General features: G+C 38.3%; 3 protein-coding genes across 3 annotated transcripts; all 3 read right to left on the reverse strand.

Annotated features, from left to right (window-relative positions):
• Nucleotides 1-47: 47 nt before the first annotated feature.
• LOC103320735 (ATP-dependent caseinolytic (Clp) protease/crotonase family protein) lies at nucleotides 48-3,681 on the reverse strand. Its single transcript, XM_008222452.2, has 14 exons — nucleotides 3,470-3,681; nucleotides 3,247-3,327; nucleotides 3,093-3,161; nucleotides 2,707-2,770; nucleotides 2,485-2,564; nucleotides 2,154-2,237; nucleotides 1,569-1,653; nucleotides 1,387-1,472; nucleotides 1,172-1,293; nucleotides 979-1,039; nucleotides 795-893; nucleotides 609-710; nucleotides 487-528; nucleotides 48-394 (listed from the first exon to the last, which is right to left on the reverse strand). The coding sequence occupies exons 1-14, from the start codon at nucleotides 3,593-3,595 to the stop codon at nucleotides 251-253; spliced, it is 1,245 nt and encodes a 414-aa protein (XP_008220674.2). The 5' UTR covers nucleotides 3,596-3,681; the 3' UTR covers nucleotides 48-250.
• Nucleotides 3,682-4,274: 593 nt separating this feature from the next.
• Nucleotides 4,275-6,929, reverse strand: LOC103320733 (uncharacterized). Its single transcript, XM_008222451.3, has 7 exons — nucleotides 6,634-6,929; nucleotides 6,336-6,540; nucleotides 5,984-6,185; nucleotides 5,694-5,887; nucleotides 5,379-5,532; nucleotides 5,006-5,170; nucleotides 4,275-4,909 (listed from the first exon to the last, which is right to left on the reverse strand). Exons 1-7 carry the CDS (start codon nucleotides 6,806-6,808, stop codon nucleotides 4,445-4,447), a joined length of 1,560 nt encoding a protein of 519 aa, XP_008220673.2. The 5' UTR covers nucleotides 6,809-6,929; the 3' UTR covers nucleotides 4,275-4,444.
• Nucleotides 6,930-7,321: 392 nt separating this feature from the next.
• ENP (Phototropic-responsive NPH3 family protein) lies at nucleotides 7,322-12,628 on the reverse strand. The gene is made up of 4 exons (XM_008222450.3): nucleotides 11,652-12,628; nucleotides 10,093-10,162; nucleotides 8,676-9,839; nucleotides 7,322-8,107 (listed from the first exon to the last, which is right to left on the reverse strand). The coding sequence occupies exons 1-4, from the start codon at nucleotides 11,711-11,713 to the stop codon at nucleotides 7,562-7,564; spliced, it is 1,842 nt and encodes a 613-aa protein (XP_008220672.2). The 5' UTR covers nucleotides 11,714-12,628; the 3' UTR covers nucleotides 7,322-7,561.
• Between the last annotated feature and the right edge of the window lie 1,605 nt (nucleotides 12,629-14,233).

Raw genomic sequence — 14,233 nt, forward strand, 5'->3', positions numbered from 1 at the left:
CCTCTGGATCTGGATGTGATCCAAACCACTCTAAGATAACTTGATGATTGTCTGAGAAGTGAAAACCCTTTATATTCATTGTATGACCAACAAAAAATAACAAGTCCTCCCGAAGCTAATAGCAACTAAAAAGCCTGTACTTTCAGATGATACAATGCTATTACAAAGAAATGCGTTGAAATAATTTCCAAGGAGTATGTTAAAAGGACGAATTCTAACGCGACAAACAAAGCATTGCATAAGTTCAGTGTCATTTTTTATGTGAATCTGTCAATTGCATAAATGGCTCTCGTGACGCTGTGGGCAGCTCCAGCTCAGGCTCAAATTCTGAAAGTGGGGAGAAATAGCAGTCAACCATGTCTTTGGACACTTCTTTTAAACTAGGAGGATCCCACTGCAGAATTGGGATGAAAATCAATTATATGATCACTATTTGAAAAAAGATTTAAAAAGATTGTTACTTTCTTTGGAATAAAAGTAGACTACCTTGGGTGCAAAGTCCTTGTCCACCAATCTTGCTCGAACACCCTATGGGAAGATAGAAACAAAGGCAATGTAAAAAGCAGATTAAAAGATGTTCAGTACATGAAAATTTGAAAACCCCATACCTCAAAGAAGTCACTAGAAACCCGTCTGGAAATTGCATTAAGGGATATACGATATTCACGAGTCAGACACTGATCAAGTGATTGAAATCTGCCCTCACGTATCTGCATGCACAAGTGAAAGTCAAGCATATAGCATAAAAGCAATACAGGTATAACTCTATAGCATGCTATCCAGTGGTAACTCACAGATCGCAAAGAAACTATCAAACTCAAGGGGGAGGCTTCTTTTAGTTTCTTGAGGGCTGTTGTGCACCATTCATCATAAGAATCAGCAGCTTCCTTTTCCTGAGCAATAATGGCATGGTTATGTAGTCGATCAACAGATTGTGGTACAAGTTCCTTTTGGTTTAGAAGAACATATCATGCTTACCAAAGCATCAATAATTTCCTCAATCGTGTCATGGCTGAAACATCTATCAACAACCTCAAGCCTGAGTTGACATACAAAATGGAGATAAAGCAAGTCAGACGCACGGATCAATGCCACTAGAAATAAATTCTCTGTAACTGTTAAATCTTATTGTTATTGCTGCAGTACCAAGAAATATGTGACAGAAAATTACTTAGAAAGTATACTCCTCTTGTTTAGATAAACAAGGTCACCATATTGTGCAAGAGATGTTTCTATTACAGAAGGTTCATCTGTAGCTAATTTACCAAGGCGTTCTTCAAACACAGCAAGTCTCTGGCAGGAAAAGTTTTGATAATCATCAGATGCATATTAATAATGAAATACTGAAACAAGGGCGCAGAAGAATAAAGTGCAGTGCAAACAAACTGCGTTTAGCGTATAGTGCGTAGCAAGGCGACATGCAATCATTTCTACACCATTAAGCTTGTCTCCTGTAAGAGCCAAGTATTCTCCTGCAAAAAATGAAGCACATAAAACATGAGGCAAATATAATCCTTTTTAGATTATGATAAAGGCTGAACATCTCAAATCTACAAAGTATATGTTACCTAGGTAGCCAGGTAGACGAGACAGATAAAAGGAAGCCCCTGCATCAGGATGGAAACCCATCTGAGTCTCTGGATTGACAAATACCTGCAGAAATGCAGCCCAGTTGAAAAGAATTGAAACAAAGTCTACACCTCATTCAAACACGTCAGGTAGAAAAGAAAAATGAAGAGTTGTTTTCTTTTTCAGAAGATAGGAAGATGCTTCACTGAAGGTGTTAAGAAGCATAGCTAGGAGGGTCTTTGGCACGTAAGACTTTTCTCCAAATTTGAAAATCATTCCAGAGCAAAAAGACATGACTTTTCCAAGAAAACAGTCGTCGTTATAAGTAAACCAATCAACCATCTCCCTCTCCTCCATATTCATATCTTCATCAAGGTTCAATGCTTTACTTTCAAATCAAAGCTTAAAACAGTAACACGATATACTCAGAATTTAAAATAGGTGTCGTCTTTCGGAATACATAGTTCAATTTATTCGTTTTAAGAAAGAAATCACTTCAAAACCAAAAACAAAAAACAAAAAAAACCAAAACAAAAAACAAAATCTAGTGAGACTGATTCGTAAAGTAAGCAGCAGCCACATACAGTTTTATCAGTCACCACCCGGAACATTCCTGGGAGTGCAATGCCAGCTCCAGCTCCCATGGTGATACCATCCAATATCGCTACCTGCACCATATATGATCAAGTGATCATCAAAAGCCACATTTAAATTTCGATAGGAACTTGAAAAAACATTCCTACGCATAAATTGTTCTTTATATTTATAACATATGTAGAACTCTGGGTGTGCTACAAGCCTTCAACTCAGATTATGTATTAAAAGTGGTGATATTGGATTAAAAATCTATCATACAATTATACTAGTACGGCTAATTTAGTATAAAGCGCACTGGTAAAAAAGGTAAATACTCACATGTGGCTTCAGGTAGGTTCCTTGGATATATACAAACTTATACAATGTCTCGAAAAAGTTTTTACATTCCTCAACATTCCCTGCACAGTATCAAAGCATTTGAAAAAAAAAGCAAACAATGCCATGTAAATATTTAACATTTAAGACCAGAGGAAGGAAAATGCTCTGCAAACAGGCCTGCATTGCATAAAACTGTCACCCCAAAAAAAATGACTGAGTTACCTTCATTCACTAGTTGATAAAGGCTAACAGCATCTGCACCAGAGCAGAAGGCCCTCCCACTACCCTTTAAAACGCAAAAAATCAAGTAGCACCTCAGAGCAAGTCTTTCTCAAGAGATAATAAAGTAGATATTTCCGATGCAATCATCATAATATTTCATTTTATTCAAAATTAGAGGTAACTACATGTTCTCAAAACTTAAATATAGGGCTAATAGTTTGAGTTGAGTTCAAGGACCCTCCTACCCCATGATTCTACAGTGTGTTATATAGTGATACTCAGCACATTGCAAGAAGTTAAATAATCTGATAAAAGGAAGAAGAAGAAAAAAAAAAACATGATGCCCTTAAACCCAAAAACTGTTTTCGCACGGAACAACATCATACCTTCATCAAAACAAATCCAATATCTGGGTTGTCCTCCCATGATTCATAGAGTCTCTTCAGGCGAGCTGCCTATAAAAAGCAAGAAAGAAAATCTCAAAATCAAACTCCAGAAAAGAGAAAGCAACAAAATTGAAGAGACATCAAGGACACAAACCATAGCGTTATTGAGAGCATTCAGTGCAGATGGTCTATTGAGAATGGCTGCTCTTGATTTAGCTCTTCCCTCAACCGTAACCTGAATTTACATTCATAAACAAATGAAAGAACGCATTGGAACCAAACCCAAGTAGAATATATTAAGGAAAAAAAAAGATGGGTGCTTGTCCGGAAATGAAATCATTACAGAGAGAGAGAGAGAGAGAGAGAGAGAGAGAGACCAGGTCTTCGACATCATCATATTGGGCATAGTTTGGTTGAGCAGAAAAGGCTCTGTGATGGGAAAGAGAGCTTCCTCTCTGGCTCACACACCTCCTCAAAGCTTCAAAAGCTTTTGCTTTCTGCATCTCTCTGTGTCTGCTATTTTTCAGCGCTCTCGCAATCACTCTCTGGGTTTTCAGTCTCTCGCTAAGCTAAAACCCTGATACTATGCGCACCGTTTCTAGTGTTGCTGCATCAATCAGACAATCTCTCAACCGTTCGATTGTCTGACTGCAGATAAAAGTCTGATCGTCTTATTTCTCGGGCTAAAATGTGGGTCGGGGCCTTGGTTTGGGTCACAATTTGGATTTGGGTCCCTCTCTAGCGTAGATATGGGCGAAACGGGCAGCGTCACTAAGGGCCCAGATAGAACTTGGCCCACAAGGCCATGCGTAAAGGTCCACGAGCCCATCCTTAATCCTTTTTTTTTTTTCAAATATATATTTTTTAGACTTTAAAAAAAAAAACTTTGGAGGTAAGCCTGAAATTTTTTAAGGTTTGAATATATTTTTAAAAAAACATAAAGTAAAGGGTGAAAATTGCTATTCTAAAATTTATGGTTATGATGAACAATAGCTTGGATACCCATAAATTTTTCCTGGAAAAAAAAAAATTCAGTTTACTCAATTAGCAAGAGATAGAGCAATTGTTTGAGATGAAAGGAAATCCATTTCACAGTTAAAAGTTTGGGTGGGCATAATCTTACCTTCTCCAACAAAAAGAAAGCTCTACATACATGTCAGGTTCAGGTACCCGTGAGAAAGATTTTAGATAGAGAAAAAAATGACTGTCTTTATTCAGGTTTAATTTTCCAATTGTATGTTATCCTAATTCCAGAGAAACATACGTCCAGCACTTTCATTTACATTCTATATTCAGGGCATTGTCCATTGATTTGCAACTCTCCAAGCACAAGAAATTCAAGCAAGTGCTCATCAGCTTGAACAAGCACTACCACCTTCCCCCAACTCTTCAACTGGCACAACATATGGAGAATCCCAGTCAGCATCAAAGACTTCTTGAAGTTGAGAAACAATGGCAGGCTTGTATGTTCCAAAGCTGACACCCGCCGTTGTATAAAAGTAATCCCAAATAAGATTGCTTGTCCCTATGTGAGCTCGAACATTGCTTACTGCATACTTTCCATGATTGACCCGGGTATAACCAGGGTATATATTTCCAGTATCTGTACCACTGGCAGTGGCAGCAGGTCCTGTCAAGTTGAAACCTGGGACTATATAGTACTTGATCTCAACTTTCCCAGCACAATTGTTATACTTGGATGACGAGCAGAGAACATTAGAGTAGAGGAGAGATTTCAGGTACGGATCTGTGCTGTTGATAAAATGTGCCCAGTATGCTACCAATATCTTCACTGTTGCCTTCTTCGAGAAGACAACCTGCGAATTATATAATTCATATGTCTTGTGAGCTTTTAATTAGTGGGAAAAGCTTGAATAAAATAAACGAGAAGCAGTCACAGTGGAAGAGTTTACCTCTGATATTGCAGAGGAGAGGGATGCCCAATAAACTGTTTGCTTTAAATATTGGGACTGACCAAGCCAGTCCATGGTACTAATCCTAACAGTCCCTCCAAGTCCTACAGATTTAATCGTCTCTATCCATGCCTGTTCATCAGCCTGATACCTACCAAATGATAGCTGCAGACCCCAAATGCCGTCAAAATGGATAAAGAAGAGAAGTTGGGACGCAAGTCAAATACACACAAAATGAAGAACGTGTACCTTAACACTACTGATAGACTATATAAAGAAAATATATGACCAACTGACTTTTCCATTTACAATTATACAAAGAGAACCAAAACTTACATTTAAGAAAAGAAAAAGTTAGATATTGCCAAGTTACCTCTGGAGGAGCAAAAGAGAGATAGCTGGATTGGGGTTGCAAATTTGAATCATTATATCCAGGAGTCTGGAGTGGCAATTTGAACATATATGGATCTGACATTATAGGATATCCTGCTACATGGTGAGTCTCCACAGATCCAGGAAGAGGTGAACTGCAGTGAGAGTGACATAACTATACAAGTCATCATACTTAAATTGCAAACACAGACAATACCTAAAGTATCCAGACACTTAATACAAATATCTTTATATGAATATCCAGCATTGTAAACTAGAATTGAACCAGTTTCCAACTACCAGCCTCAAAACATACCTACACCTCGCTTTATACTCCACAAAATGTGACCAGCAAGGAACTTGTCTATCGATCTGCCACTGTTGATCTGATACTGTTGTTGTGTGAGCTGTAGAATTAAGAGACGCAAGCTTCCATAGGTTGTCAAAGTAGGTCTCAACCTTTCTGGCTATTTTTGGACAATCAACCAAGTAAATTCCAAGTTCCTTCACCTGCAACCATTTAATAAAAGTACATCTTAAATGGAAAAGTAAACTATACAAAGCAACATGATAAATTTGCAAAAGTAGCAAAGTTTCACAAAATACTTGTGTGAGAGATTTCCAGTCATTGTTTGCTGATCCAATATAGACATCTCGTCGATCTGATATCCAGACTTTAGTATGGACTATGCCTGATCCCCACCAATCACTAAGCAGTAAAGTCACATTCTTTACATTAGGCCTTCCTGAAGCAAGGTTGGTTGGTTCTGTGGTATAGTCAGGATATACACCTGAGTGTGAAAGTAGCCTAAAAGGCTAAGACATTATCAACAACGCAAACAATATAATCACTTTAAATTAATCAACACATAAATTAGCTACAATCTTAAAACTTTTTCTGAGAAATGGCATGTGGGTTCTTTAGCAATGGCTTAATAAGCAAGTGCAAAGGTGTAACCTGATAGTAACATTGCGATCTGCAGCATTTTCCAAGGCGCTATAAACAGAAGCACCTTCCTGAGCTCCAAATCTCTGCAAATCCTCTTTTGAGTACCCAAAATCCCCAGAGCGAGGATCTTCAGGGTGCGCTACCAACTGCCAGTACTGAGCAATTACGTCCAGTCTCTCTGTTGAGTTCGACGCCAACCATTTAAGCACATCCCCTGCACAAATTACGAACACAACGAATTACAATCAAAACAAGTGAAGATTTTGCTTATTGGGTTTTGATTTTTGAGCGATGAAATTTATGTCACCGGTGGAGAGGACGCCAGGGACACGAGGAAGACCGGGCATGTCGGTGGGGATTGATTGGACGAGCCATGCTTTGCATTGCGCTGATTCAGTGACTGGTAGCAGAAGCAGATTCACTATCAGGGAGAGAGCAATCGCGATGAAGATGGTGCTTCTGTGACTGCCAGCGACTTTCATCTTTCTCTCGCTCTAATGGCTATGGCTTCCTTCTCATACGATTGGGTCAATCAATGACTGGATATGGAAAGAAAGTCAAAAACTCGAACTTCAAAAGGAAATCGAACGTTAGTTTCTATATTTGATGAATTTGAATTTACAATTTCATCCTTTATTTATTCCGAATTAATCTCAAATTAATATTTCATCTACAAGTGAAATGGTCCCTCATATATTCTGTTATCATGCATCTAGTTGCAGGGGAATATTCTCTCACAACGATCTCTAATAAGTGAGGTTTTTATTTTTATTTTTATTATTAACAGGAGAGATTTGATAAACATGGAACATCTTTTAAAATCATACAAACAATCACCCGATCGAATGCTAGCTGTTTAACAACATAACATGTTAAAAGTCTGGAAAAATATAATTTTCTTCACTTGAAATTTCAGTTCAGATAATTTCTGTGGAATTAAGATAGTGGCATGATTGTCTGATGACAATGAAAGAAAAGAAATGATCTGAGATCTCTAAATCCAAATGAACTAGCACTTAGCACAAAAACACATAATTTTACAAGTGGAACCAAAGGATGTTAGACAAGGCACACAAATTTTAACTACAATGAACTCCCTTTAAAATAATATATGGTAGATAGAAGGACAATATGATAGATCATCATCAGCTACAACAAATTCTACCCCTTTGTACACTTGGTAGTTGGAACTTTCCCGACTCATTCAATTCTAAGCAGCTCAGAAGTCACCCTTTCTAGGAGATAGAATGCCTCCTGTGTCTTGAAGATGAAACGGACTTTGCATCACCAGGAACAATTGAAGTTGGACTCTGAGAACTCCCAGATGTCTCAGAGCTCCTGTTCTCTACATGCTGCCCCTTACCCACAGACCATAATTTATCAAAGATTCTCCTTGACCTAGATGGCAACAATTGCACACCACTTCTACTGTTTTTGCTGTTCTTCTTGCCCAATTTCCCATTCTTCTGGAACTCTTCAGTTACCTTAATTTCGCTCATATGCTTCCCCAGAGGTTTGCAGTTCTCTTCTTCTGCCAACGCCGTCTTGTCACATTCTTCATCCAAATTTGTCCTGGAAAGCGAAGCATCACTGGGATGGTTGTTAGCAGCTCGAAGGCCAGCTGCAGATCTTACCTGCTCAAAAAAGAGAACTTGAACAACAACTCGGAGTGGAAGCAGCTCATTCTGTGCAGCATCCATCGATGCTTCCATTGTCAGTTTCTTGACATTCATTAATCCACTTATTCTTTTCCTTTCAGCCTTTGTCAAACTAGGGTGCTCCTGGAGACAAAACAACTAATCAGTATTCATGTAAATATTTCACTAACACAGTAAGGGTTGTATATATTTCCCACCAATCAACTAATCTGGTTCCCTATTCTACGGCTGTCATTACAATTGATTATGATCAATAAATAAATAAATAAGAGCCTTATTGCAGGGATTTACATTCCCTCATTTCTCTTTATATTACTCAATGGCCTAAATTTTAAGTCATGTGGTGTGTGTCCTCTGCATAGAATATGGAATGCTTTAAACATGCATGTAATGTGAATAATATCTTATCCACATCCGGACGAGACAGAACAAAGAGAAATCCAAAAGGTTTTACATGGCTGGGAGTTGCAAGGAAAAGTTATTTTTCATAAACAACAGGCATCAAATAAGGTTCTGATCTATTGGGACCATACAACGTTTGACCATCTCATAGTCTGAAAGAGAATGGTAAATCCTATCCTCTTACTTGAATCTCAGAAGCATGACAAGGCAACTCTAGTGAGAAGATAAAAGCATGGAGTAAAATCAAGAGAATAAAAAACGTAGCTGGACATGGCTTAAATGCGCGTACCTTCAGGTAGATGTCAATGGCTTTGTACAATCCATCATGAATGGGCCTTGCCGACTCAGGAATCGATTGTGATAAGTCTATGAAACTACAGAGGTTAAGATTTGGGTCATGTGCAATTTCCGCAAGATACCCATCAATCAGTCGACCAACACTCAACAATGATCCATGCCCTAAGATAAACTTACCACTCCCCTTTTCATTTTTCTCAACCACATCCAAATTCCAGTTACATTTTTCATGCATCAGAAACTGATTCACAACAGACTGAACCAATTCAACATCATATATAGTAATTTGAGGAGATCGAGCTGGGATCAATAAATCAATAATACGAGCTTCGTGCAACTTCAAACTGATCCTCTTCACCAAATCCTCCCTCAATGAGTAGTCAGCTCCAACCAAAATAGAAACTTTCAAAAGTTTCAGCAAGAAACTGCATGAACAACCCATACCTTTGTCAGAAGGCAATAAGCAAATAATTGTTTCTACCAGAGATTTGTTCCTCAAGGCATGCTCATCAGAAACCAGTGCATCAACAGAATCTGGCAACCACCTAACTGCGTAAGTTTTCAGGGCCTCCCCAATAACAGCACCATCCATTCTTCCCTTTGATTTCACAGCAATCATAACTCGCTTGTAGAGATCAATATCCAGCTCACATATATCTTCAACCCACCAATCCCTGGGAACTCGATAATTCATCCCTTCTTCCACAATTTTATCAGTCTCTGCTAGTTTTCGGTTATATGTGTAGGACCAGCTGATGTTGGCAGGGTCTACAGATGTTTTAGAAGCAACTGAATCTATGCATCTTCCAACAATCTTCAGATCCTCAGCCCATGACAGAAGAGGTTTGGTGGTTTGGAGAACAATAATGGAATCTTTCCAGCTACGGAAGATACTCGAGTTAAGGAAAACCTCAATTTTGAATACTAGGTTACTGCGATCAACATCCTCAGTCATCTCCAGATACTCAGCAGCGCAACGAGCAGCCACAACATTGTAAGCATTGAGAGTAACAGTCATTCCATAGCAAAATTTTGCACAAATTTCAAAAGATTTTGGCCCACCAGGAAAATCAACCATGTAAACTTCTTCAGAATTCTCTTCATTGGCCTTAGATACTAGTTTTTGCAGGCGGTTGCTCTTCGACAAGAGAGGGAACTGAAAGAAAAATAGAGTTAACAATAGCAAGCTTTGGTAGAGAAAAGCAGCAGTAATTTTAGTAAAGGAATATATCATTTCAATAATGAGCACCCACATTTTAAATCTGAAAACTGCTATACTTGTTCAAAGGAACATAAAATTTAAGAATATTCATATGCATATATGACACCAAAATATCAAAACAAACGTGATGCAAGTATAACAAAATAATCATCTCATTTGACGAAAAAGGGTGGCAAGGAAAAAGTACCTTGTGAAGATAAAACTTCACTTCCCCGACATTTATAATGACATCTGTTGCCAATTCAGATGACACATATCTGCATGAACATATGAAATCAGTTAATCACATAGACACAAGGACGGTAGAAAACTATAAGAAGGCATGCAAATGTAAAATATCTTCATAGTTGGATGCATATGACAACAACAACAACAACAAAAGGCTCAATAGGTTGAATTTAAAACCAGTTTGGAGGTATTAGGTTACTGGGTTAATGCATCAAGCTTTTCAATCTTGTTCTTAGTAAATTTTTACAATGAGAAGCTGGTTTGTGCAAATTCAAAAACCCCAGTCAGGTTATAGACTTCAAATTAGATAAGGCAAGATGGCATGCTGTAGCACAATATTCAAAATCCCTTAAAGTTGTAATTGAAACTACCAGCGAATTAATACTGCCATGAAGTAATACAGTTGGACAACAAACTGTCATGTAGTCCATGTTTTAATATTCCATCTAATTCACCAATGCATCTAACTCTTTTCAACCTAACAATACAATTTGCATCTATGAAACCGGCACATGCAAGACCTAAGAAAGTTCCAGTCATTTGCATATTTAATCAGATGAAGGAAAAACGATGCACCAGAAGACAAATTTCACATATAATTTGTTTGACATAAAATGCTACTAAATCAACTGGAGATATAATCACCAAGTGAGCTTGTTTAAAGATTTTTATAAAAATAAAAAAAGGGTTGGTTGAACCCATGTCATCATTTACAGGCAGGATTTCACCAGAGTGATGATTACAGATCTTGGGTACCTCATATGACTTTACCACATTTGGACCACAAACTCAACTAAAATAGTGACATTCCAAGGCTGGACCACCCCCTGAAACCCTTCGATACCCCCAACTCCCTTTACCCTACTCTCGACAATTAAAATTGCAATACTTTAAGAAAAAAGAGAAAAACAATGATAATAACAACACAAAACGCCCATGTGCCTTCTTCATCTCTTGCTTTGTTTTCTTATTTATTATCTCCTAAAAAGTTTCTTGTATATCTTATCCAAGAAAATAAAAGGGGGTGTTTTCTTGTATGGTGGCAGTTAATCCTTCACTTTTTCTGTATATTGAGGTATATAAATCACCACCTAACAGTAATTTCACCCTTTCTTCACCATGCAATGGAAGCATTTCATCATTTATGTACAAAGCAGAGCTTACTTTACAAAGAAAACCCCAAAACATATATGCATTGCGAAACAAAAATGAACAAGGGAAGCATTTCACCATTTATGTACAAAACAGAGCATGCTTATACAAAGAAGACCTCAAACATATACGCATTGCGAAACGAAAAAGAACAATTTCACAATTTTAAGGGGAAAAATAATTTTGATAAAAAAGAGAAAGAGGAGAGGAAAGGGAGGGGGGAGGAAGAAGACCTCAAGTTCAGAATCTAAGGGAACCCTATTCAGCGCAGAGCATCGAAAGCAGAGGAAAATAAAAAAAAAAAAAACTAAATGGCTCTACTGAGTAAGGCTTGTGGAAAAACAAAACTTGAAAAGCCATATTTACCTGATAGACTTCCCATCAGCTTGAAACGCATCAGGCTTGGACCCCAACTTCATAAACTTCATTTTTACCCCAAAATAAATTTCTAAGCCACCAGAAGTTACGGTAACAAACAACCTATAGACAAGTACTGCTACTCCACAAACGTAGCCTCCGTTTCTTCAGAGTCTGATGAAGCTGCGGCCAATGCCAACTTTCTCTCTCTAAAATGGCGGGTCCTGAGGCTCAGCTCAGCTGAACAGAGACAAAACCCCCTCGTCGCTCTTGAGGACAAAACCAAATACCGAGACCAAAAATGGCGCTTCTTTAGAGGTCCTCTCCTTCTTCCTTTCACTCTCTCTCACTCCTCCCCCCTCTCTCTCTTTCTGTAAATCACGCAACCAGCAGAAACGTTGGACCGACACAAGCCCTGCCCTGGCCTTATAGCAAAGCCTCGACCTTTGCGCTCTTGCTCCCATTCATTTCAAGCCTTTATGATGACATTGATGAAACCACAACTATTTCAACCAAATCACTCATACCCCATAAATTAAAACCCAAAACCCAAAAGGAAAAAAATCAAAAAGAGAGAGAATTGCTTGGAAGTTGTAATTTTTGCATCAGAGGATTTTATGAAGAGCTTCTGTTTTATCTCTCTCTCTCTCCTCTCTCTCTCCCCCTCAGTCTGCAAAGCTCATAATATATCCTCGCCGCCTTTACTTTAATTCACCCCTGATCCGCTAAAGATTTTCCTCTCGTTTCTTTATGTGATTTTCCAAGGCGCAAATCTCAATGACTCGATGATGTTTGATATATAATCTGATCGGTTTGGCTCTGACGCAGCTGTCTCCTCCTCTCTCCTCCTCTGCTAAATTTTGCAGCGAAAGAAAATAATAACAAAAAAGAAAAAGCAGAGAGACACAGAGAGAGAGGGAAAGTTAGAGAGAGAAAGTGTGTTTGGGTCTAGTGTGTGTGTGTGTAGAGAGTAGGGGACTGTTACAGAGTGGCTCAGAGGACTTTTAAGAAGCTTTTATGCCGTTAAAGCACGCCACCCTTTTCTGGACTATTTTGACCCTGCTCTTTTATACTTTTTACCTCTATTGTCCCTCCGTCGTCAGCCTTCCCGGCAGATCTTGCTTTACGCGCCGGGGAAGGATCGTGGAGGGTGATAGTGGGGTCCATGCGAGGGTGGATGTTCCTGCCGTTTGACGCGTAGCTAAGATGAGGAACCCCCAAATCTAAGAATAGGAATGGCTGGCTTGCTGGTCGCTACGTTTTTTCTTCTGGATAAAGACCTCGCAATTCATAATTTCCTATAAGATTTTTTTATGAGATAATCAAAATATTATTGGTTAGGCAAAATATATGTATAAATCATAATAACATGTCCAAAGACTCCAAATCAGAATCTCCTACACCCGGGTCGTGGGATCTTTGTTTGACCATTCCAACAGCCGGAAACTAAGTATATAGTGGTACTGTGAAATAACAAATACAAACACCGAACCTCGAGTGCACGATAAATACTAAAATTAGATTTTACACATGTAGAGATTTCATGGTCATTTGGTAAAACTTTGTCCAAGTCAAAAACTGGAAAAATGGGTCAAACTTATTAGTTGAATTACCTAACTTGCACTATTTTACAGCCTTGCCCATTTAGTCAATTAGACAAACACTGTAAATTCTAGTATTTACCCTGTCAGTGGAGAGGGGTAAATATGCAAGTCAGATATAGGCGTCTTCAAGCTTCATGGTGAGCCATGTTCCCGGTCAAATTGGTCAATTTTTATTCAGCTACAGGGTCCCTTTTTCATCCATAGGGCCTGAGCTTGGGACCTTAGGTTGTACAATAGTAATCAGTCCCCTTAAATGTTTGCTTAATTTCTTGGACAAGGGAGGAGAAGCTTTCAGAATCACCAGCAGGACCCCAATTCTCTCACATCTTTACAGCTGCTGCTTCATCATTGTACCAGTCCTCAACTACTTATGCATCTTTATCCTTTAATGTGTTTCTACAAAATAAAAACCTTTTCAATTCTTTAAGGAACCTATTGAATTCACCTCTTTACCCATTGAATTCATTATTAGTTGAGTCATCTAGTTTGCTAAACCTAGTGTGGGCCAGGGGAGATTTTGGGTTTCATATATATCAACGGGAGACTCGTGATAACAGAACTCAACTCATGAACAATTGATTGTAGCGAATTTTAAGCTTTACATACGTTAGTGGTTAGACTCGTGAACAATAACTATAACATAACCCAACTCATGCAATTTAATTGTAGCGGATTTTGAACTTTACATACATCAACATTTACACTTATAAGCAATTGATTATAACAACTCATAAACAATTGACTATAGCGATTTTTAAACTTTACATACGGTTAAACTCGTACACAATTGATGATATCAAAACTCTAAGACATATATTTGTCAATGATGTAAACTCGTGGGTGTACTCTAAAGAGGAAATTATTAGGCGTGAGCTGTGAGCCCCTACCATCATAAATTAATGATGGATACTGGAAAGAAAGATGAGAGGGTATTGGGTCCCAATTCCAAATGAACAATAGGTTTATTGGGTAGGAGGAGATGGGTGA

This window comes from Prunus mume, linkage group LG2, assembly GCF_029339155.1.
Source record: "Prunus mume cultivar Tortuosa linkage group LG2, ASM2933915v1, whole genome shotgun sequence".
NCBI lineage: Eukaryota > Viridiplantae > Streptophyta > Magnoliopsida > Rosales > Rosaceae > Prunus > Prunus mume.

Excerpts from the sequence above, each read along its gene's own strand:
- LOC103320735 (XM_008222452.2), bottom strand. The coding sequence starts at position 3,595 with ATGCAGAAAGCAAAAGCTTTTGAAGCTTTGAGGAGGTGTGTGAGCCAG. Across the intron at positions 1,654-2,153 it reads GGGTGGTGACTGATAAAACT|GTATTTGTCAATCCAGAGAC; the intron begins GTATGTGGCTGC and ends GCATTTCTGCAG. Across the intron at positions 1,040-1,171 it reads AAGAGGAGTATACTTTCTAA|GCTTGAGGTTGTTGATAGAT; the intron begins GTAATTTTCTGT and ends ATGTCAACTCAG.
- LOC103320733 (XM_008222451.3), bottom strand. The coding sequence starts at position 6,808 with ATGAAAGTCGCTGGCAGTCACAGAAGCACCATCTTCATCGCGATTGCT. Across the intron at positions 5,533-5,693 it reads GAGTATAAAGCGAGGTGTAG|TTCACCTCTTCCTGGATCTG; the intron begins GTATGTTTTGAG and ends CTCTCACTGCAG. Across the intron at positions 5,171-5,378 it reads TCTCTTTTGCTCCTCCAGAG|CTATCATTTGGTAGGTATCA; the intron begins GTAACTTGGCAA and ends TGGGGTCTGCAG.
- ENP (XM_008222450.3), bottom strand. The coding sequence starts at position 11,713 with ATGAAGTTTATGAAGTTGGGGTCCAAGCCTGATGCGTTTCAAGCTGAT. Across the intron at positions 10,163-11,651 it reads GCTGATGGGAAGTCTATCAG|ATATGTGTCATCTGAATTGG; the intron begins GTAAATATGGCT and ends ATGTTCATGCAG. Across the intron at positions 9,840-10,092 it reads TGAAGTTTTATCTTCACAAG|TTCCCTCTCTTGTCGAAGAG; the intron begins GTACTTTTTCCT and ends TTTTTCTTTCAG.